This window comes from Coloeus monedula (assembly GCF_965178545.1).
Source record: "Coloeus monedula genome assembly, chromosome: Z".
In the NCBI taxonomy this organism is placed as follows: Eukaryota; Metazoa; Chordata; class Aves; order Passeriformes; family Corvidae; genus Coloeus; species Coloeus monedula.
The window spans coordinates 32,833,485-32,856,057 of record NC_138822.1 but is presented as its reverse complement, the minus strand read 5'-3'; the positions used below and the strand labels follow the sequence as shown (position 1 = coordinate 32,856,057).

General features: G+C 38.0%; 1 protein-coding gene across 2 annotated transcripts in view; it reads right to left on the bottom strand.

Moving 5' to 3' along the window:
* The window catches only part of MRPS27 (mitochondrial ribosomal protein S27), a 43,664-nt gene that overhangs the window by 5,408 nt on the left and 15,683 nt on the right, over positions 1–22,573 (bottom strand). For both annotated transcript variants that reach the window (XM_082300841.1, XM_082300840.1), the window contains exons 5-9: positions 6,501–6,615; positions 5,917–5,995; positions 4,543–4,658; positions 2,988–3,090; positions 694–836 (exon numbers count right to left, since the gene is read on the bottom strand). In XM_082300841.1, the coding sequence (XP_082156967.1) occupies positions 694–836; positions 2,988–3,090; positions 4,543–4,658; positions 5,917–5,995; positions 6,501–6,615 (556 nt within the window). The remainder of the gene's footprint in view (positions 1–693; positions 837–2,987; positions 3,091–4,542; positions 4,659–5,916; positions 5,996–6,500; positions 6,616–22,573) is intronic.

Below are 22,573 nucleotides of genomic sequence, written 5' to 3'. Positions count from 1 at the left end.
GAGGCTTCAGTGATGTTTCTATGCTCCAGCCCATGTCGTAGTGACATCCTAAGTCACTCCTAAGCTGTCTGACTCCAGGATCAGCCTGATTCCCCACAGCACTCCTAAGGCCCAAGTCCATTAGTTAGTGCTGACTTTATAAATGGACTGAATCTATCCATCCTCCCTGACTGCGGGCAGTACAAACCTTCTAGAAATCACTCTGTTGGCTTTTTGGACCAGTACCACTCAGGACATCATCTGAGGGCACAGAACACATACAATCAGCCATGAGAGTAAGATGACATGATAGTTCATCCTTACTGCTAAGAAATATGTCTCTGAGTGGTTTCAAAAACTTGAGAAACAAAGGTGTCTTCCCATACCCACAGGCACGTGATTCTTGTGACACAGACCCAGGTGTCTCTAAAGAGAGGGCAAGGCTTAGAAAACATACTTAAATGGTCTGTGGCAATAACACACACACTCATCACCAAGCGTCCTTCATCACCAAGGACATGCCAGTAGACATTATCACTGGCTCATCACCTGAAGCAGTGGCTCTGTTCTGAACATTACTTCTCCTGTCTTGTAAAGGCCTCTGAAGTTTGCAGGGCATCTTTTCATTAACAAGGCACAGAATTCACAGGTTTTACTGAAGTTTGTTTTATATGAAATTCCCCTTGTTCAGTGGGTTATAGCCTTTATACTTACAGCCTCTTTACAGACTTTGATGTCCCCTGACAACGAAGCCACATTCTCCATCACTTGCAAGGCTCTATTCAAATATCCAGGTGTCCACATCAGCGGCATTAGATTGTATACAGCTCTTAATCCTTTAGTCAACTCTACCTTCCCTGTGAAAAAAATACACTTTACCGTTAGTGCTTCAACATCTGAGTCTTAAACGAACCAGTATCAGTTGGTTCTGGTTTCTAGAAGTGACAGCAAGTGTCTTGGCTTCTGTTGTAAAAACAACACAATTCTACAGAGTTGCTCTGGTAGAATTTCCACTGCCTTATTTTACTAAGGTGCCTTCTTTTTGCTCAACTTCACATAATTATGTGCATGTTTCTAGTACCTCCCCATTCCCCCTCACCCATAAATTTTGCTGAGATGGAAATGAGAGTAAGTGGCCAGGTTTTCTGGTTGTCTGGCTTTGTAACAGCAGCTTGTAAAAGGATGTCTGAAGATCTCAGACAAATGTCTCCTTAGCTTTCAGCTAACTGTGGAGCATGTGTGCACTAAATCTGATTCTCTGGATTTACCTCTGTGGCCTCTAGGGTTTACTCACCCATAATAGCACATGTTATGGCTACGCTTAGTTTCTGCTGAGGCTTCCTAAGAGAAAATATGGGACACCTGCCAAAAAGGATTCTTGATTTAAGACAATCTGTGAACAAGGTGTTCATTGATTTCAGCAGGTCCTGTGATGTACTGCACCACTTACAAGGTGGCTTTTCTTCTGATAGTAATTACTTGAGAACATGCAACTCCATGACATAATAGAGGAAATGCACGTAACATTGTAGTTGGTGCAATTTACAATGATTGTCACTCTTAGGCTTTGATTTTGCTATTGTCAGCATAACAGATAATACTTCTTCAAGTGCAGCTTACAGGAGTTGTGTCCAAGCTCTCAATCCAATTTGCACTCTGGCTATAATGACACAAAACTATGAAAGACACCTTCTTTATATGGAAGAGAATAGTTTAGGAAAAGCAAGGTAATAAGTGCACAGACAAAGCCTATGGACCATGGCTAAATTAAAACAGCTGAGGTGCTTGAGGCCACTCTGTACCCATAGACATCTTTTACTCTCTCAGAGATCAGTTCCATTAGTGTTGGCAAGGCTTTGGAATACGTGACATAACAGTAAATAGCTTTTGATCCACTGAATGTCAATGTCATGGAACAAGCACTATTGCTTTCAGACAAGAGTGAAGTGCATTTTTGAAGTACAGCCACTACTCCACCAATCTATATGACATTTAGAACTCTCCAAACTGAATGCCAACTGGATGGCAAAGTCCCCACTCGTATCAGTATCTCCACTGGATTACAAATTACAGCACTATGAAAAAACCTGCTTTCAAATTAGTTTTCATATTTATCCCCCTTTTTGACTGAAAATGAGATTTTTGGTTTACAGTCATGATAAATGCAAATCAGCATCCTAATTCTGCCACCACACATCATATTTTGAGGGGACATTTTAAGAACAAATTCACTTTTTATTACCCTCAATAATGCAGTAATGAAACAAAAATTAACAATATATTGTTGATTACTTACTTTCTAGTAAATAATCATTTTGTAAAGAAGAACAAAACCTATCTGTACTATACTCCAATAAATATTCAGAGGAAATTCAGTAATTGTTTGCCCATTTCCCTTCCCTTCGATTCTGAATATACTCTGTTCTAACTTCTCTTTAGTACTATATAGCAAATTATCTACAGTGAAGACTTCTTAACAGATACAGGATAAAGGCACTGCTATCTGCTGTTCACAACCCAAACATTCACTTTACAGTGACTAGTAAAAGTTCTAAACATAGTGTTTTCCAAGCTGTGCTCTTCCATCTTCCTAAGGTTTAAAGATTATTTTAAGACATTCGCTAACCAGAAAAAAGTCTATTGTCCATAACCTTAAATTTGTGTCATGGAAATCTGTACTTTAGGGTATTTTTAAAAAATCTGTTGGTCAACCAACAAACCAATCCCACTGTTATTTAAGAATATTGTCTCCCTTTCAGAATCTAACCCAAACCTGCAGGGAGCCCTAAAGCTGGTTCTGAAGCTGTCTGATGAATCAAATTAAAATCAGTTCTACCCTCCACGTTTACCAAACAGGTTCACTTGTAACTCTGAAACTGTCCTTCCACTATCTCTTTTTTTTCCCTTTGCCTTCTCCTTGATTACATTTTAATAAAGCAAAGATGCCAATCTAATTCAGCCACTGAAGACAAGAGGGAACAGCTGACAATGAGGGAGGTAAAACTTACCAAGGAATGCATAGCCATAGAGCTGGGAACTAAAACCCACAGTGTTACTTTGCTTTAGACCCGTAAGCAACAGCGATGCTCCAAGATTTCTCTCTTCTTCCCACTGCAAATAATGTATAAACTAAGTATGTGCTCCTTAACAAACACAAACATAAAATGGCAGCAAAGACAGCATGCATGACTTTCATCACATCTTAGCAATAAAGAATCATTAAACATGTCCAGTGTTCAGTTACAGTATCTCTGTCCTGAGGAACAGTACAAATTGTACTGAGGAACAACTCTCTTTCCAGAGGACTGTAAAATGTGAGTGGTTGAAATGTTGCACGAAAGTTTTCCTTACTATGTCTACCCCTACCTCTTAAATCAAACACAGAAAACTAGTGCTGAGCATTATGAGGCATTGAATGGTACTTTCAATGGTGTATACACCATTGAATATGAATATGAATGAAATATTATTTCATTGCTGTATTTGGATGGGATTACTCCAAAATGCATATTAAGTAAGTCACAGCTATATAAATAAGCTTGCCTTAAACATGTCTTATGTTCACACCACCCTTGCTTGCACATTCAGCTTTCACAAAACACTACACATACTGACAAATGTTTATCTCTGCAGTAAGGATATGCAAACATGGACAAACACAATGGAAAAATGAGGTTTTCATCCCTTTGCTTTTCACATACAAGTGACTAAGCATACTTGATTTCTAGGGAATGAAGAGACTCCAATACAGTAAATGCGCTTTTCTCTTCTATGGTGAAAACTGAAATTACAACCCAGCTGGATAAAACCTGAAGGCATCTGTAAAATGCATTTTGGAAGATGCTTCATGTAACACAGAGGCTTCAAGCATTTCCCTTATAGATGACAACATGCTATTGAAGGCTTGTGCTAAACTACATGAAAAATAGCTTCCTACAGAAATCATGGCAGAGCCCTTTACTGACTGAGCCCCTTCTGAAAAGGTAGAATAATGCCACTTCCAAGACCCTGAACTGTCATTTTGGCCTCAAGCAAGCAAGCTGTAAATAACAAACCCATAATCCTTGGAGACACGAGAAATGTAACAAATTTAATTTTAAAACAAATATGTATAAGAAACAATAGACCCAAAGCCAAATGGGATACTAAAAAACCTAGTAAAAATTCTTTATAATTCTGCAACATCACAATCATCAAGCTCTAAGGGTGAGCAATACTCAGCGTAACAGGGTCCTACACAATAGGTGACACAGTTTTTTTGGTGGTAATTGATAAGAGTCTGCTTTGAACTGAAGTATCAATTCACATCCTTCAAATGGGCATACATTGTATTTAAAAATCCCCACACCCTCCTTTTCAAAAAAAGGAGCAAAAGGGGTGTTTCATACTTTTTTGTTTCTTCTTTCCTTTCTTTCTTCTGCAGTTGCAAAAATAATGAGAAAATGGAGTATTTTTCCCCCCAGGTAAACTTAGGGGAAATAAAATACATTCATGATTGAATGTCCAACTGACTGCACCACAACACTTGGAAGCAGAGGCACATTTTGAGTTTGGTCAGTTTACCGTATGTCCAGACTTGGTTGCCAGGTACTGGTATAAAACATAGAGAGAAAGAAGCTGTGTTGATAATTCATCAAAACTTTCTTGGAGCATGATCTCTGTTACTATTGACATAGCATCTATGGAGGAAAACAATACATAATCAGCATAGCTCCCAATACATATCTCCCTTTTGCACCCACTCATGTTCACTGACACCTTATTGCTGTAGTATGCTTTGAAATAGTTAGGGAGAAAGTTAAACATTTCTTACAACTAGAATACACCTATAGAATTAGCCTTATTCATTTGGCTTGTTCAAACACTGCAAGAAGGAAGAATGGGTTGAGCAGCATACAGCCAAGGAGCTCTCAAAATCATCTTAGCTCTACACACCTCACTTGGTTCTTCTTTCCTCAGCTCTTCAGTCATTAAGATTAAAAAAAAAAAATTAAATGATTTCTTTGTTCTTGTGTTTTGATTACAAACAAGAGAAGACCAGCTTAATTTCACTAGCCTTAGGGCGACAGGAGAGTACAAAGGAGCAGAAATGTTGTCACAGATCACCCACAGTGGTCTCTATATTCAGCAAACAATGCTCCAGAGGAGCTCTACAGGGAGCTCCAGTTACACCCCCCATCAGAAAGGACAGTTTGTTAAAAAGGCCTTCAGCTTCACATACAAAAGAAATATGGATAAAATAAGGAGGAATTAAAAGATGGGGGTGTGTCTCAAAATAAAATAAATACATGTATTAATTTGTCATTTAGCAAAATCTTTCAGTTCCTCTCAATTATCTGTTTTATATGAGCTTTATGCAAAGGAAAGCTTACTGCAAGTCTACAGTACTAGAAAACTCGAAGTGAAATTAAAATCTTAAATATCTGTCATCAAACATGTGAGGATTACTCATCCAAACACTTAAACAGTCAATAATGAAAGGTAGCCCCAATATGGCAATTCAGCATAGCTGGCTTGCTCCAGTGACAGACAGAAAGCCTACACAGTTTAGATACATAGCTTTTTGAACAGCTAAATGTATGGAAGATGAATACCAACACATATTTAGATTCTGGTAACATTTTAATTGTCACTAATAACTCCTATGATATCATTAGCACATACATCAGACTTGTAACTGAAGAAGATGGTTTACACTTGGAATAGGATTATTAACAGTAGAAACTGTGAATCACACAAGTTTCAAAACTACAAAATGAATAAAATCCCAACAAAAATGAGAAATAAACATGCAGAAAAATACTTCAAAGGAAGGTGAAGTCATGTTTCATGATGAATTCAGAAAAAATATGGCTACAAGTTTTTAGTTCAAAGAAAAGCTCTGTAAATATAAGAGCATACCAACTAAGGATGAAGTCTTGGTATGTATTTTCTTACCTTCATATTTCTTCTGCTTTATAAAGCAATCCAACAAAATATTAAATGTAAAATTATCTGGAAAAATTCCATAGTGAACCTGAAGGAAAGAAGGAAAAAAGTTCAGTGTGCAAACGTGCTGTTTAAATCTCCCCAAGCACAGTGCTGTAGACACCAGAAAGAGCAGAACCATGGCACTGCACACTGATGCAACGTACAGTCAAGCAACACAAGAGATCAGCATGGTTCCTGTGATGTAGACCCTCCAACTTCTGATGCACTGCATTTGTTTTGGCATTTTACCTGAGCCTTTGGGACCAGGAATGGGATTGCATATCATGTTATTATGCCTCCCCCGCACCTAGCATGTTTTGGACACCAACGCTATTTAAAAACAAAAAGCTTTCTAAGAAAAAAGAGTATTTAAAAGCTGTGAAAGGCTGTAGCTAAAATTCAAGTGCAACAGTAATTTTTATTTTGACAAAGAAATCTGAACTTAAAACCACAGTCTACAGGACCTGGCTGCAACAGGAATTCCTGTCAAGCCACATTTGAATCAAAAAGCCAATCAAATATATTCGTGTCTTTTCCTTGGTAAAACTTACCTTATTTTTTATTGTGTATAAGGCTTTATCTTGAGCGCCATATTTTAAGCACTGTCTGATCCAGCTGTGAATGGTCCAGTCTCTCAAGTACCAGGAATTTGGGCTATGCCGAAACCTAAAGATGATAAAATGGTTTGGGTGACAATATGACTCTGCTATCACATAAACAAATTCTGTAATCAACAAACTTTGAATTTCAAAACCACACAATCATGAACTCAGACATAAATTTCTCCATGTTCGACTTTGCAGTCAATCACTGCTCTCTAAAGAGCTCCAGATAGCCCTTTCAAGTAAGAGAAAGAAAATTTTGATACATTAATAGTACGTACAAAGGGGAATCTGACCTTTTCACAGATGCATAATATTTAAACTTCTCACTTTAGAAGAAAAGCCTACTGCTTTTCTCCTGAAGAAATAAATACCAAAAAAACCCAGTTCGGTATATTTATGAAGGCCAACTGAGACTGGTACGAATGCTGCAGTATTTTTTAACTTCGTCCTTGTGATCGTGTAAGATTGTATAGTATAACATTTTGATGTATAATATTGCTGATCTTGTCAAAGAGATATGACTGATGACATCAGCAATTATCAGAATTACATAAAAATATAACTGCATCTGAAACTTTGGAGCTTGTATAATCTGGTGTCTCCCACCCTCTCTAAATCATGCCTCACTTCACCACTTAAGAATTCATTATGCCTCAGCACAGGTCATCCCTGGGCTGCTGCATGCTCCATTTGCCTTAGAAATGCTTCATCAGTGAGGCATACCTCATGCACAGGGAATCTCTGCTGGAGAGCCCTTCCCTGACCCTCTGCACTGGTTTAACATATTCTGAGACACCTCGTGCCATGGCTTCAACAGTCTTCCAAGGCAACCCACTCCAGTGCTCAAACAATTTGTAAAACTGAATACTTTTGCTTCCATTTCGTCCTTATTCAGATATATGGGCTTTGCACTGTATTGGAAGAAATGGTGGCAAAGAGCACATGGAGCTTTAGTTTTGGCAAACACTCAAACATCAGTTACAAGTTCAGTGGTGGGACCTGCTGCCTTGGTCTTGAGCTGATTTTCACACCCCTTTCTGAAGAGATGCATGCAATCTTTCTCAATTCAAATGAAAACTGATCTCAGTCCCCAGCACAGAAGTGACTGCCACTTTCTGTAAAGAACACTGATGACTGAGCTGGGCTCATGTGCAGATGCTTGCAGCCCCTAAGCCAAGCTGCAGCACCATTTAGGGGCAGGGATGACTCTTCCGTCTGAGCGAGCATGCTTTCCAGAACGTTTATCAGATTAACGTGGCCACCAACCCTCTTTCCCCCTCAGTAAATCTCGTCTATCACCGAGGGCTACACAGATGACCAAGCCTGGAGAAGTACTACAGCCTAAAGAGCCTTCAGAATGAAGAAGACAGCCATGCCAAAAGTGAAGCTAAACAACTACAGAGTCTAAATACATGTGTCTGTAAGTGGCATATGAAATCACGCCATTAAATTAGGATTTAACAAAAAATGAAAAGCATGCTTTGAATATTAAATTACAAGCATCCATTCTGTTGCTGTAATCACATTCCATTTTCTTCCCTCTGGAGTTCAGATACTGGGGAGTTTTTGAACTCAGATACTGGAGTTCAAGTTTGCTTCCATTAAAGTCCTGTATCATGGACAAATGCTTTCAGGAAGTATCAATTACAGGAATTTGTATTTAATCATATTTTGATTAAAAAATTGTCTAATTGCTACAGATTCTTTCACCAGCCATTTAAGAAAGGTCAAGCTGGAACACCAGCACTCAGCAATAAAGCTGCCAACATTTTTTAAAGTTTCAATAAATGGTTAATGTTGTTTCACAGGTGGAGAACAACAGACTTGTCTTTCAAAAAACATGACACTGATGCTCTCAAATACTTAGGCTTTCTATTGACACAGTCTTTTCAAATGAAAAGCAAGTATTCAAAAAACAATTTTAAAAAAACCCCAACCAGCTGTTTCTAATGCATTTGAATATTCAGCTTTTTCCAGAGCTCTATTTATTCTCTTGAGTACATCATAGTGAGAGAGAGAGAGAGCACTCCAATACCTCCTGCACCTTGGATTGCTACAGCTTACTGTAATGAAAGCTTCTAGGTTTCAAAGTAAAGCTGGACAGCAAAAGGCCTAGCAGGGATGCAATATGGTCTAGAAACAGAATGAAGCTGATCCTCAAACAATACTCATTGCTGGAACCAATATGCACAAAATCCAGAGGCATGTCATAAAAATCTGCACATCAGCTTTTATAGGGCCAGGACTGATTTTTGTGTGTGTGTTTGTATGACAACCACAGGATCTTTCATATCTAATTACTGTATGTATGTTACTATTAAGATCTTTATGCTGATCTTTACGCTCAGATCAGGTTTCACCTGCCCTAGGTGCTATGCAAATGAAAAGCAGAACAGCTTCTCAACCAAGTAATTTTCTAGTTAGTTCTAACAATTAATTACAAATCAGTTGCACAGGAATGAAGAGAAGGGACTGGTGCACAAATGCAATATATATGTATGTACAAGATCCCTCAGCATTAGACACTTCCATTAATCCATGATGTGGTAGGAGAATTAGAAGTGAGAGGGAAGCAACTACACTGCAATCTTTAATTGTTTCTGATCCATATAATGCTGGAATAAGCTCTGTCTCTATGGTACTAGCCGAGAAGAGAAACCAACAGAGTATCTGGGGTTTTTTTAAAACTAGACAAACCAACCAAACATTGTGGCAGGCACTTGTATTTGAAACTGAATCAGGAAAAAGAGGAGGTTGCTCATCATTTTGACAAGCATTAACATCTTCCTCCTTCTCTTTGTTCACCAAACAGGATATAATTAAGCAAGGCAATATGTTCAGGGACAGATGAAAAGACAGAAGGAAGTTAAAACTAAAGAAAAAAGAGGATTGAGAATGATTTAAATAAAGGAAACCTCTAGCAACTGCTGTGTGTTTAATGGAAAGACCAGAAGGTTATCTTGCAGATGCCTGGTGCTGAAACTCATTTTTCTGAGAACTAATAAAAACCTGAGACGCCCAAGATTCTTACAATGTGTTCAGCAAAGACAAGAAGCAACTGCAACAGTATTAGGGAAGCTCTCTGTTGGTACATTTTAATGTTAATGGCTAAAGAATCAATATGGTCACCCTTCCAGTCACTGAACTGAGAACATCTGCCTCTGCGGGGAATAAAAAGAGAAATATCTGTAATACAAGGAGATCCTGAAATACCAAGGTCATTGTGAATCTAACAGCACACAGTGCATTACTCTAGAATTCTCTTTATTTTGAAAAGTCGTTCAAATGATGCAGTCCAGAAACTTGATTTTCACTAACAGTTGCTTTGTACTTGCAAAACGATTATAAGTTGGAACAGATACAAGCAGTGTACAGCCTCAGTACAAGGCAACCAGAATATTTCTAGCCAAGCAAGTACACTCTCTTGCTCACAAAGAGGCCAGCACATTGGGTTAAGAATACATTGTCAGTTTACTAAGTTACTGCATAAAGCCCTACTGCTCATTATTTACAACAGTGCTGGGGTGCTCATGCTGTGTGAAAGAAACCAAACAATAAAAAAGTTTAACAGATGCTGAGAGTGTTTCATGATGTGCTGTACTACTACAGCAAGCGTAACTTATTTATATTGGTGCCCCCACATACCGCAGAAAAGCTGAATTCCCGCCCTATTCATTTATTTCAGTCTTCCAACTTTCTTTGGTGCCATCAAGTGGTGATGCACTTCAGTGCTGCTTTCACACACCCTGTCTTCTCAAGGAAAGTAATACAGCAGACCTGAGAACAAACAGAACCCCTTGCTGGTCTGCATTTTTTCCCCTAGGTTTGGTAGAGGGGAGTTCATTGCTTTGGGGACAGTCACAAATGAGGAAGATGGTGAAGGAAAATCTGCTGGATTACAGAAGAGAAAGCGCCGTAGAAATAACATACCATGAGGAAGAGCCTTGCTCTGCTCTTCCTGGTAGTATAGAGGGAAAGCCAGCTCAGCAGATCAGTTCCAATTCTTTGCTGATCACAAGTTCCATTTTGTACTCCATGGCTTTCTTAAGGGCCAGTCCAATTCCTGGTACTCCCAGAAGCTATCCTTATGCAAGACACTATTTTTTCTCCTCCTCGTGAAACAGAAAGAAGAGACCCTTCCTTTTTCCACCTTTACCTGACCTAATGAGAAAGCACCTTGTAATCATCATACATCCTACACTTCCATCTCTCTTCTTTTAGAACCAGAGAGAAATATGGGCCTGCATGTTCATATGCTTTCATCAGGAAGCAAGAGTGCCAGATTTCTTCTCATCCACTTAAAATTCTAAATATAGTATGAAATATCTCTGTAAACCAGGAAGAAGCTCTCTCAACGGAATGAATCCAGAGCAACTCCACATTCTACACGAGTCATACAGGGCTGACTAGCATCTTACCATTGCCATGTTTTTTTCTTCCCAGGCATATTTTTTCAGCTACAGTGCATAATGATCAAATGGATTCCAGGCAAGCTTAGCTTAGAAACCGGAAGGCTGTCACCCAAAACTCTCCCTTTGTTTGTCATTTCAAGCCACAGGCCTTGGGGAAAATCATCTACATTTTAAATGGACCCAGAGGCATTGCTCATACGACAGTGTCAAAGAAAACAGTCCTGGAAAAGCAATCGTTATTGACAGAAATTTCCTTTTAAATATTAACAGAACTTTATTTTTCCATCTCTTCTTTGCTGCCATTTTAGCCTTCACCTTTTTTTTGTGTAAATCCTTTAAAAATGTCATGTGTAAACCTACCAGTCCTATAGTAAATACCTCATGCATTAACGGCCTACACTCAAATAACAGAGAGAACACATTGCTTTTGCGTTGAAATAAAAAACTCAAGTAAGTATGTGTACAATAAGAAATCAATTAACAAAAGCAGTAATAGGACAGGTTAAAAAATTAGACATGACAGCTGTAACAGAGCACAGTCTAAGGCTGAGGCAGAATCTTACACAAGCAGAAAATTGGTTTGCAGCCTCTGTGAAAAAAAACCCACATTCAGCACCTCTTCTATTTTAATTTTTATTGACTTTCCCCCATCTTTTATTTTGAACTAATTTAACTTGATTGCTTTGATGCTAAAATTAATTCTTCTAAATTAAGGTCTCTCCACCTCCACATAAACTCATATTTCATGCCACCACTTTTTGTCCAAGATTTGCACAGAGCTCTTACACCACTGGTGCATGTCTGATGATGGCTCCAAAACAGACCTAAATGATCAGATACGGAGAAACTGCAGTGCAGTACCACAGTCAAACATTAAGGCTGAACAGGAGACTTAAAGGATATTTTTAGTATCAGGTCTTGTTTCATGTTATACCATATTCAGCTTTTATTTCTTTCACTCCAATGTTACAGGTTCACCTTTTTTTTAACCCTTAAGCTTAGTAATAAGACTAGATCTGGAAGAGGAGAAATTTTGGATAGAATTATATACTACAGTTATTTAGGAAGACTGAAGACATCACCTGGGTAACTTCCCTCTTCCAATAACTGAAGGGAGAAATTCACTATTCAGTAGTTTCAGGGTAGCTACTGCATTGCTTAAAACAATATTCACTCAGCTTCACGAAGTCTCTTTCTAACAACATCACATAGCATTCACCATATAGCAGCTAGGATGTAGTTTATCCTTTACTGACCTATCTATTTTGACAGTTTTTAGTGTTGAGTAACAAATGACAAGCTGAATTTCTGACACAACAAGCATTTCTGCCCATTGCTGTCTTTAATCACTAAATGCTCTTCCCCCTTTTGATGAATTTAAGGCAACTTTGAGAACAACACATAAGGAACAAGCCTTACTACATTGAAAGCAAAAACAGTTCTATCAAAGAGTTGCAAAATCCTAGATAAATTTTATAAATTTCAAAATAATGTATGAATAGACAAGCAGTTTATCACAACATGAAAGAAATGCTTTGCTTATACACAAATAGACGTAAGAGCCATCACAAAAGGAAGCCTATGGCAAAGTTTGAAGCAATTGGTATTTGCAGTATTGCTATAGTTTAAACAACTATTGGCACTCCTGAAAAATACCTGAACTATTTATCAGTCCTTCCATCCAGAGGCAGTAAGCATAACAGAACTGCAGTGGAGCTGCTCTTCCAACCTTTTGCCACCAGGTTACACCAAGCAGCCTTGAACCTCTCTGGAAACATTTGCAAAGCACAAAGCAGGAATCCTTCAGACAACTGGATTAATTTAGTATCTCACAGGCTCACCTTAAATGTCTCAAACCCTTATTCTAGTTAGTTCGTAACCAAACTGAAAAACCAAAGCCAAGGCTCAAACAACATACACTCGATACACTCTTTGTCCCTAGCAAAACTCTTCGAGGCTGTTAAATGTGTTTCTTAAAAAGCTTCTCCAGTGACGTAGATTCAAAGTACTTCAGAACTATGCACTCTCTGGCAGAACTCCAATGGAAGTTCACTTCTCAGAAGAACACAAATCAGGATTACTCTGTGTCAGCTTGGTTGAACATGCTCTGTGTGCCTAACCTGAAATAAGATGACATCAGTCACAGGCCTTATCTAGCTACAAACTAAAGATCTTAACATTTAAAAATACAATATCAACATGATTCCTTGTTCTACATTAAAGGGAAGGTCACCAGCTAGCTCACTAGAAATGGACACTTGGGGATCCTCAGCATGACCTGTAGGTGAAAGAACATTGCTACCAAGAAAAGGTGGTGATGCCTGCTTTAGTTTCATGAAGAAAGTAAATATATCACATTCAGTTTTATTTCAAATGCAAACTATGAATAAAGCAACCCCCCTTTTTGACTTAACAGAATGATGAGGTAAACTGCAAAGATGGAAAACAGATTTTTGAATACAATACTTGTATTTTTCTGCTCTTCCCAGGGTAGTAGTCACCCACTACCCTTCACCTCTCCCACTCCTTTTAAAAAAAGACAGTCAGGAAGAATCCAATTTTCTTCTCACATACATGAAGAATCCATACTATTTTCACCATAAAGCTGGAATTCACTCAAAGAGCAACAGTTAAGAAGAAAAGGTCATGTCATAACAGTAACAATAATAAAAAGCCCAACATCTTCCCAAACTATTGACTGTAAAGGACACAGCTCTCTGTGACAAATACTTCTGGACTTAAGGTTAAAATGATTTGGTTTGAATATAAATGTAAGTAATACTCTATAGAAAGCATCACAGGCTGAGAAAACACACGGGGAATGATGAAGTGAGCTGTTGCTATAGTGATTCTGATAAGATACTCTCAAGTGCCTCTGCTTGTCCCCATGCAATCATAATAAAGCCTAATTTAAAACCAACTCTTCCATTAATTATATGTTTTTCTGGTATGCTGGCATACAAAAAGAGACACATTAAAAACCATACAAGATACTACATTTATTGCTTCAGGGAAATCTTTTTAATCTAAGCAATTTCTAAGTGCATCAGGATAAAACTTGCTGTTTCAAAGCTCAACAAAGGGACAGTTTTGCTGGATTCTTTTACTTGGATCCCTGAAAACTGGTTAATACAAGGCTGTAAAAAAAGGTACATATGAGTAAAGCACCGATTTGATTGTTACCATTTTACTAACTCAGCTATGCCTGTCATTACTTCAACAAACTCAACCTCATCTGAAAGCTAGTACACAAGTTATCAACTTATTTCTCAAAATGAAGAAAAAATGTTTGTGAAAGCCAACTTGCAATTTCTAGTTGCTGTTATCACCTTTGTACCCTGTTCACTTTGCCAAATGATCGCCCACTAAAGACTGCCAGAAAGCCAGTTTCCAGCAGAAAAGCAGCTCCCGCTAGCTGTATTTCGGAAGTAAGTTTAAAATCTTTTGTGTACCAAAAAGTACTTACATCATGGACTTTCTACAACCACAGATAACTATAATTTTATGTCATATGAGGGACTAAATTGCTTCAAAGCTCATTATGTGTTTAATTTTTTAAAAATAAATTACAACAGATGTTTTAGAAAACCTCATCTCTTAGCTATGAACTACTGCAGAGATGTCACAGTGAAGCTTGCCTTCCAGCAACCATTAACCAAGCTGGACAGAGATGTAGCACCAAGGGCTTTCCATACAAAACAGTGGCTCTGAGTTCTGTGATAGTTCAAAGAGTGTCAGAGGGAACTGCATCACACATTAAGGTGTTTCTGCCTTTTAGCACTAAGCTTAAACTATGATAGAACACCCCTTTCACATTATATTAAGCAGGCATACTTCAGGCATATGCATAAAAACTGCTCTATCAAGAAGAGCAAATAAGGACTTCCTTTTTTTATGGCAGGAAAAACCCTCAGCCTTTGACATTGCTATTATTGTATTTGCAAACAGCAACTTTTTAATAATGCCCAATATTCAGCGTAAATTTAACCTGGGCCAAAATTAACGTAGTTTTGTTAGAGATCTAATTCAGTGACAGCTGCAGTCTACATTGTAAACATGTTGCATTTTCCATTTATTTGACTCAAATTCTTTATGGTTCACAAAATAGCTCCCAGAAATACATCACACATTAGCTTCAAAGTACTATAACATTACACCCACTGACATAACCCTTGACACTTTTCAGTTTGATCACAGTTGAACTTGCACAGATCATAAACAATGTACTTCTATCTTGAGTATCTCAAAGGCTGCAATACAGAAGTGTACAAGCCAAACTGTTTATTCTGCAGAGTTACTCAGTTTCATACCACATGCGACCAGAGCAAAAAAGAGATGCTGGGAAGACAGTGCTTCAGGAATACAAATATTGAATGGATCTTAGTAACCAACTTAAGCAAAAGAAGAGCCAAACTATGCATTTGCTGCCAAACACTTCACAAACTGGATTTGCACAGTTCAGGTTTCACCTTTTCAGATTTGCTGCCACAGGCACACAGTTCAAGTTAGCCTTATTTTGACCTAATACCTGGGCTCTTTCCATTCTTCACTGCTACAGTCCAATGTCCTTGTGTATTGCTCTCCTTCTGCACCCCATGAGTGAAGGGGAGGCAAAGCTACCTAAGATGTCAAGATAAACAAGTAAGGTTTTTGTATTAAATGTAAACTCCTACAAAGAGGACAAAACCCCTGATACCTGTAGTTTCAGCCACAGCCACTGTCAAAAAGGCAAGCATTTCAAAAAGGTTGACCATTGGTGCACAGGCAGATCTTGGCTACCAGGCAGTTTATTTTTCATGTCATGTCTCAATGAGCAATGCTTATTGGTATTTCTTTTTTGTTCCAGCCATGCATTTTCCTAATAAAAATACTTTTAGCAATGAGTAACAAAAAATGCTAAAGTCCTTTAGAGATTTTTAACTGTTCCCTAACCACAGTACTTCTGAGGCATCTAGTTAGCATATCTCTTAGTGTATTTAAGTTCTGAGACTAGTGAGACAAAAATGTCCTTTACCACACTGCATATGTCAATCCCAAGAAACAGCAAGTAAATCAAGGATAAACATGGCAAACCTGACTCAAGCATTTTGTAAGGCAGTTTGAAATTTGTGGGCTCTTACCAGCTATATGATTGTTTTATTCTTAATTCTTTTTGGAAAAAGACTGTGCCGTCAGATCTGTTATTTAAAGAGAGAGACAGCAGGTACCTCTCTTTAAGTACTGCATGTACTGTAGGACAAATGTTCCCTTATGTAGGTAGCTACAAGCTGCACAGTAAAATGAGGTCGTGCTACCCAAAAGAGGCAGAGGATTTCATAATGCAAAAAGGTTTCTTTGTAGTTTCTCCCCTTTTGAGACAGGAACACATCTAAGACTATTTATAAATTTAGTGGTCACAGCACCAAGCCTGCCAGAGTCCAATAAGCATTCAGACAATGCTCTCAGGCACATGGTGTGATTCTTGGAGTGTCTTGTGAAGAGCGAGGAGTAGGGCTCGAAGAGTCTGACTGATCCCTTCCAACTCAGCATATTCCATGATAACTCACTAATGCTTTTGGTTCTGCTAATGACTGGTCCACAGTGCAAGGCCAGGATGACCTGCTACTCTCCCGTTACAGTGGCCTACTCAGACCTTGTATTCAGGCTCCAAACTGACATTTACAAGCACCAGTTCTCCAAGGCATGGTATAGAGCCCTTAGACATGTCATTTTACCCACTGCACAGGAGAACAGAGCAGACAGAAGAGCAGGAGAAACACTACAACTGTGTGCATTTATGTACTGCATGCATTTCAGTCTGGCTTTATTTCTCCAATGAATCACAACTTTCAAAACAACACAATAGTATCTTACGTAAAATGAACCTGTTGCTTCATGACTTAATCTGGGCAAGGAAAACTGCAAAAGTAAGTGATCACTGCAGGACAGTAACTTCAATTAAGAGAAAAAAAGAAATCCTTTTGCTGGTAAAGTAGACTGTACTGCTCCTGCTGCACATGCTCTGCTTTCATGCTCTTACAGTAGCTGCTGTACCTTGTCCACCCCCAGTCACACAGCCAGTCTGCTTTGTCAACTTTGGAACAGGCAGTGTAGACAAGGGGGAGGGAGATGGTGTCCATTTTACACCCAGCTGTCTGCTGCCAGAGGCCATCTATTTAGCTTGTAGCTCGATTTAGTTCAGCTCTGCTCAATCCCTAGTGGAACTCTGAAGAAAGAAGTATTTTTCCCCTTTTAAATATGAAAACAGTAGTTACAGAGGAGAGATCAGAATTAAATAAATGACAACGTAAAGAGGATTATCACAAAGTTGACTTTAGAGACTAAAGGCAGCTTTATATCCACACCAATTCTTGAAAAATATATATTAGTCATAAAGGGGGAAATCTGCTTGCAAATCCAGTTGCCAAAATCTGTATGCTTTCAGCCTGGCAAGTTCTAGACTGAAGGGAGTGGGGTTATGGGGAAAATAACCAAAATCCCTGTTCACTTTTCAGCAAGAGAATGGAATGTTCATTGTGTCTACATTTACAGCTGAGCAAACAGGCGTTTCTATCAGCTGCTCTCTTGTATATCCCTCTTCAATTTTAACAACAAACCCAAGAAAGCATTCTTTGTTGCTGCTTAAATGCTCCCTAAACTAGATCCTGGGTCTAATCCTCACCTGGTCCAAAACACACAAGCTTCCAGGGACCTGCCTCAATCAGCTGAGGACCTGGCACAACACACATGCACATGATCATTAATTAGATGAAAGTTGGGAGGCAAGGACAACCCCAGCACCTTTCTAGGATATGCAGTCTCACATCCCACAGAGACACATCAGTGGTAAAGGCGGAAACCAACTGCTGAAAGCAACCACAGTGTTATTTCTGAAATTACCAACTCCACATTTAATTGAGTCCCTCAGGCTTTAAAACTGATGTAGCAAAGGGGAGACAGAGAGGCAGGTGAAAAGCCTGGAGACATTCTCCTTCAGGGACAGAGGCACGTCAGGATTTCAGGAAATAGGTAAGTGGATATAATCAGCTGACAAGAGTGGCTTGGACTTCTATCTAAGCTTTTCCCAAACCCATACCATTCTTCCATCCCACAATGCCCTCCACAAAAAGCCCCAAAGAAAGGTACGGAATGGATTATTCAGGGATTAGTCAACCTAATTAGGAACCAAGGATTTACCAAGTAAATGTCAGAAACAGACATAACAGGGACTATGGCAGAAGGAACAGTTGCAGGTAGCTGAGCAGAGTGCTTGGTACACAGAAGCACAGAAAATCCAACTGGACTCATTCCCGCAGACAATACAGACATTTTATCTGGAGCATGCAGCTTTAAAAATAGCTCACTATTAAAGCAGCATTTAAACAACAACAAAAAAAAAACCCCAACCAACCAAGCAAATAACCGACCCAAGCAAACAACATAGCAACCAACCAATGAAAAAGTAAGCACCCCGAATGACCGGTTTGGTTTGGTTTTTTTGTTTTTTTCATTTTGCTACGTAGCACCTTATATTCAGAAATTTGTGCCTTTATTTCCCTTTTCTGGAAAGAGTAATAACCACAGAAATCACCCCAGGAAAATGCTACACCATGATCTTTGCTTATCTACTGATTCAATACTCCTCTATTCAATTACAGCAAAGCATTGTTTTGTGGGTCCATCTGCAATCAAGTTTCTGCCCTTAGGGAGAACACTCTTCCACAGGCACGAATGTATATACAGAAATAAGCAGATATACAAGCTGAATAAATGTACCTACTTATTTTCATTTTTCTTCTGCACTCTAATATTTTTGGACATTTCTGAAGATGGAATTATTTAAGAAAAAAATGGAACCATTGGAATAGAGCTTTTACTATTAACTTTTCAAATTTCTTTATTACTGGGGCAAAAAAGGAATGTACAGTCTGTTGGATATAATCAGGTAATTTTCTAAATTTCTTGATAACTGAATCTTGATGTAACATTTTCAGTCCTACAGAAGTATAAACATCAAGTTTTTTTTAAATAAAAAGGCAGCTACTTGAAAATTAACATGCCAAATCTTTAAGAAACTAAAGAAAGATGCATGCTAATGTAAATCTACCTCCTCCCCATCATAATACTTTTGCTTTGGTTATAAAACCATTTTGTCTAAAATGGAGCATAACAGAACAAAATAAGATCAGATCTATAACTGTGGTGCATTACTCCATCTCTTAACATGGTTATCTTAAATGTTCTTTCCATTTCCAAAGGCTTTCACCTTCTGGAATTTGTATCACACCTGCTAACTGTTACTATATACTGTGCAGCAACATGCATCAAAACCAAAGATATTCTCAGAGTGCAACAGATTAGACTGGATCCACTCTACTGGATCATGTTACTAAGCTGAACATCTTCACTGTTACCAACAAAGCATGGAACACTTTTCTTCATTACTACGAAGTACAGTAAGATGGTGTAGTCCATTTTTTATGCACTTGATCAGACCATGTTCATCTTAGAAGCCTGTGAAATAAACCAAGATTTAAGGTAACAATGATTTAAAATCATATGGACTTTTCATTACATATAGTAAAACTAAGGGATGTCCTCACTGAAATAGTGCATAAGCCTTGTATTTCATATGTTGGCTGAGGTACAACAGGAAAACATATTTTAATGCCTTTGTCCTTCTCTCCATCAGTCTACCCTACAAACTAGCACATGACTTGCCATCATTCAACCATACTGGCAGTTTTCTTAGTAAGTGTGATGTAGAATAGGAATTCTCAGGCAGTGGAATGTTAAGAGATGCTTTGGTCCCAGCCCTGGTTCCATGCAACCTGCAAGAGCATACACTATTTGCACTGAAGAAAATGAAAAATATCATGAAACTGCTTGTATAAGTCTTACCAGCACTCACATTAGTCTCCTGGCAAAAATTTTTCTTCAAACATTGTAAAGAAAAAAAAAAAAAAAGAAAAACAGATAGACAACCCTTTCCATGTTAAACTACCATGTGATATGTCCTGGACTGTTTCAAAACATTTCACATTCTTAGTGGATGTCCAGTCCCACTTTCTTATAAGCCTTCCTTTAGTTACAAGTAAGAGAAAACAATTTTAAGACAAAATACAAAGTAAATCCTGGTAAGTGGATCAACTCTACAGCATGTACATTTAACCCAAGATGTATTTTCAACATAACAGCTGTGGCAAGCTATGCAACTCCTATTTCCCAGATAGAGGACATGTGAAACCTGACACTATTTACTGCATATCTTTACTCTCCAGCTCCTAACTTAATTTTTTCCATAATAAACTTAACACAATACAGGCTCTAAATCCTCATCCTGTTCTTAAAATCCATTTTCAATAAAACTCTTGTTCTCATCCGCAGCTGCTTGCAGAGTCCATTTAAGCCAGAAACACTCTGATTCACCCCTTGGAAAACCACCTTTATTGGCAACAAAATAACAATCTCAACTTACCTCAAAAACTACATTTATTTTTTCTTTTACTACTGATTACAGTAAAAGAATCTTGATCACTGACATTCCTAAAGCCTGGTCTGGAAGCCTTCTGACTTAATACTTAGACCCCTGTTTGTGACATTTAAATTGTTCAGCATTTTGAGTAGGCTGGTTGCAGTAGGACAAAAACTTGAATCTCCCAAAGTATAGGATAAATGCTCTCCCATTTTTAGCCTATTTTATTATTTCATATGTGCTGTGTAATAATAGATGAAGTTAAAATGGCCTAGTATTTTCATTTGAATGCCCACCCCACAACCCAGTGCTACTCAGCACTACAATTCTGTAAACTAAAGCTAAAAAAAAAAATCAACAGAATTCCTATTTGAAAAAAATAAACCAGCTCACAAGCCCCACAAATAAAAATCTCTATTAGATGTATTCGTTTCCCCAAGAAACATATACTGTGCCACTAGCTTTACAAGCAGGATAACAGAAACTAGAGAAGGCTACTAGTTAAGCAACAGAAAACAGAATTTTTAATAACTGTTGCCCCTTTTACAGCTGCAAACATAATACACTCTTCCCTCTTCTTTGTTATGTTTAGTTTAGCTCAATAATGAGAAATATGTGACTCAAAACAGCAGGAATGCATGCTTACCACATCTAAAATAAAACAGGAATAAAAACTAGCACCTACAACTACAAAAATCCTGACATACTGAGAATCTGCTATTTCACCAAATAAAAACAAGATTTCCTTGTATTGTTAAATTTTAAATACAAAATATGTTCTAAACACTTTCCATGCTGTATTTAATATCATGAATGTTTACATACTCATTAAAATGTGAACATTTGCAGAGAAGTAATACTTTAATTTAAGGTTCTTTCTCAAAGGCGGCTGTCCACACCGGGAAAAATACCACTCTGGTAAACATTTCTCTTTTTTTTTTAGAAGAAAATCAGATATATAAAATAAACCTGTAAAGAAATACCTGTTAACCTTGAAACTATCTACACAAGAGTGTCTCTTTGCTCAGTAAGAAAATGGTTCCAAATTGAGTACAATCCTTCCAAAGAAATGAAACTGCTTTGAAGAACTTTTCTGCTGCCAGAAAACACCAATAAGGCTTTCTTTAGAAAGTAATCTAAATTATAAACATGAAACATTATTAAAATATTTTATTTGAATTAAAGTTTCTTGCTTGCCGATCTAAACTGAGATCAACAATTCAAATAATTCTAATTCTGATCATCCTACCTGCAAAAAGACAGCTCTGGTCTACAGCATGTCAACATTATTCCATAAAAAGTTGACAGTAACAAGTAGTTCATAGTTATTTTTCTTACTGTATTTATTTTGATTCAAAAAGGAAATACATACTTGCACCACACAAAAGAATGATTTAGGTGGATGGATACAATAATCACAAAGTTAACAGTTCCTAAGGAAAGGTCCGTGGTAGCCCTCGTTATGTCTGTAGGCCTAATAAATGGGCAGCTGGTAGCTGCCACTATCAACATAACTGAAAGAGGAAAGATTGCTGTACTGTTTAACACTATTCAGGAAAGCTAAAAGACAGGGAGCTCAGTAGAAACATCAACTTCATATACTTTTTCTTCTATTTACATGGGATTGGAGACAGCTCAGGGGCTGTAGTGGAACCTGAAATTCCTTGCAGGGGAAGCCAGATGGAGTTAATTCTCCAGTATATCTTTACAATTATTAGTTGCATTAGTCATTAACTAAAGCTAGCAAAGCAGCAGATATTTGCTTGTACTTGTTTTAAATTCCAAAACTTATAAAAGGTTTTAGTCTGTCCAGGTTATTTGCATTCATACAAACAGCTCACTCTCTACATTTTTGGCTGCATTTAACCTCTGTCTGGACTTTCAGTATTTCTAAAACATAATGCAAGATCTGCCTCCAGACAGGTTGTTTGCTGATGCAGGGGTTTACTGTACAACTTCTAGAATGCCACCGGATATAGCAAAATTGACCTTTAAGGATGAGTATGGGTCAAACTCAGATAAAATTGCCCTTTCTCCTTCAATATACAAGTTCAACAGTTGAGATCTGGTCACATTGTACTTCAGACTATTTCCAGTAGAAGCTACTAGACAGAAAGCTTTGAGCTGCTGGCAAGAAAGATGCTGCGTGAAAA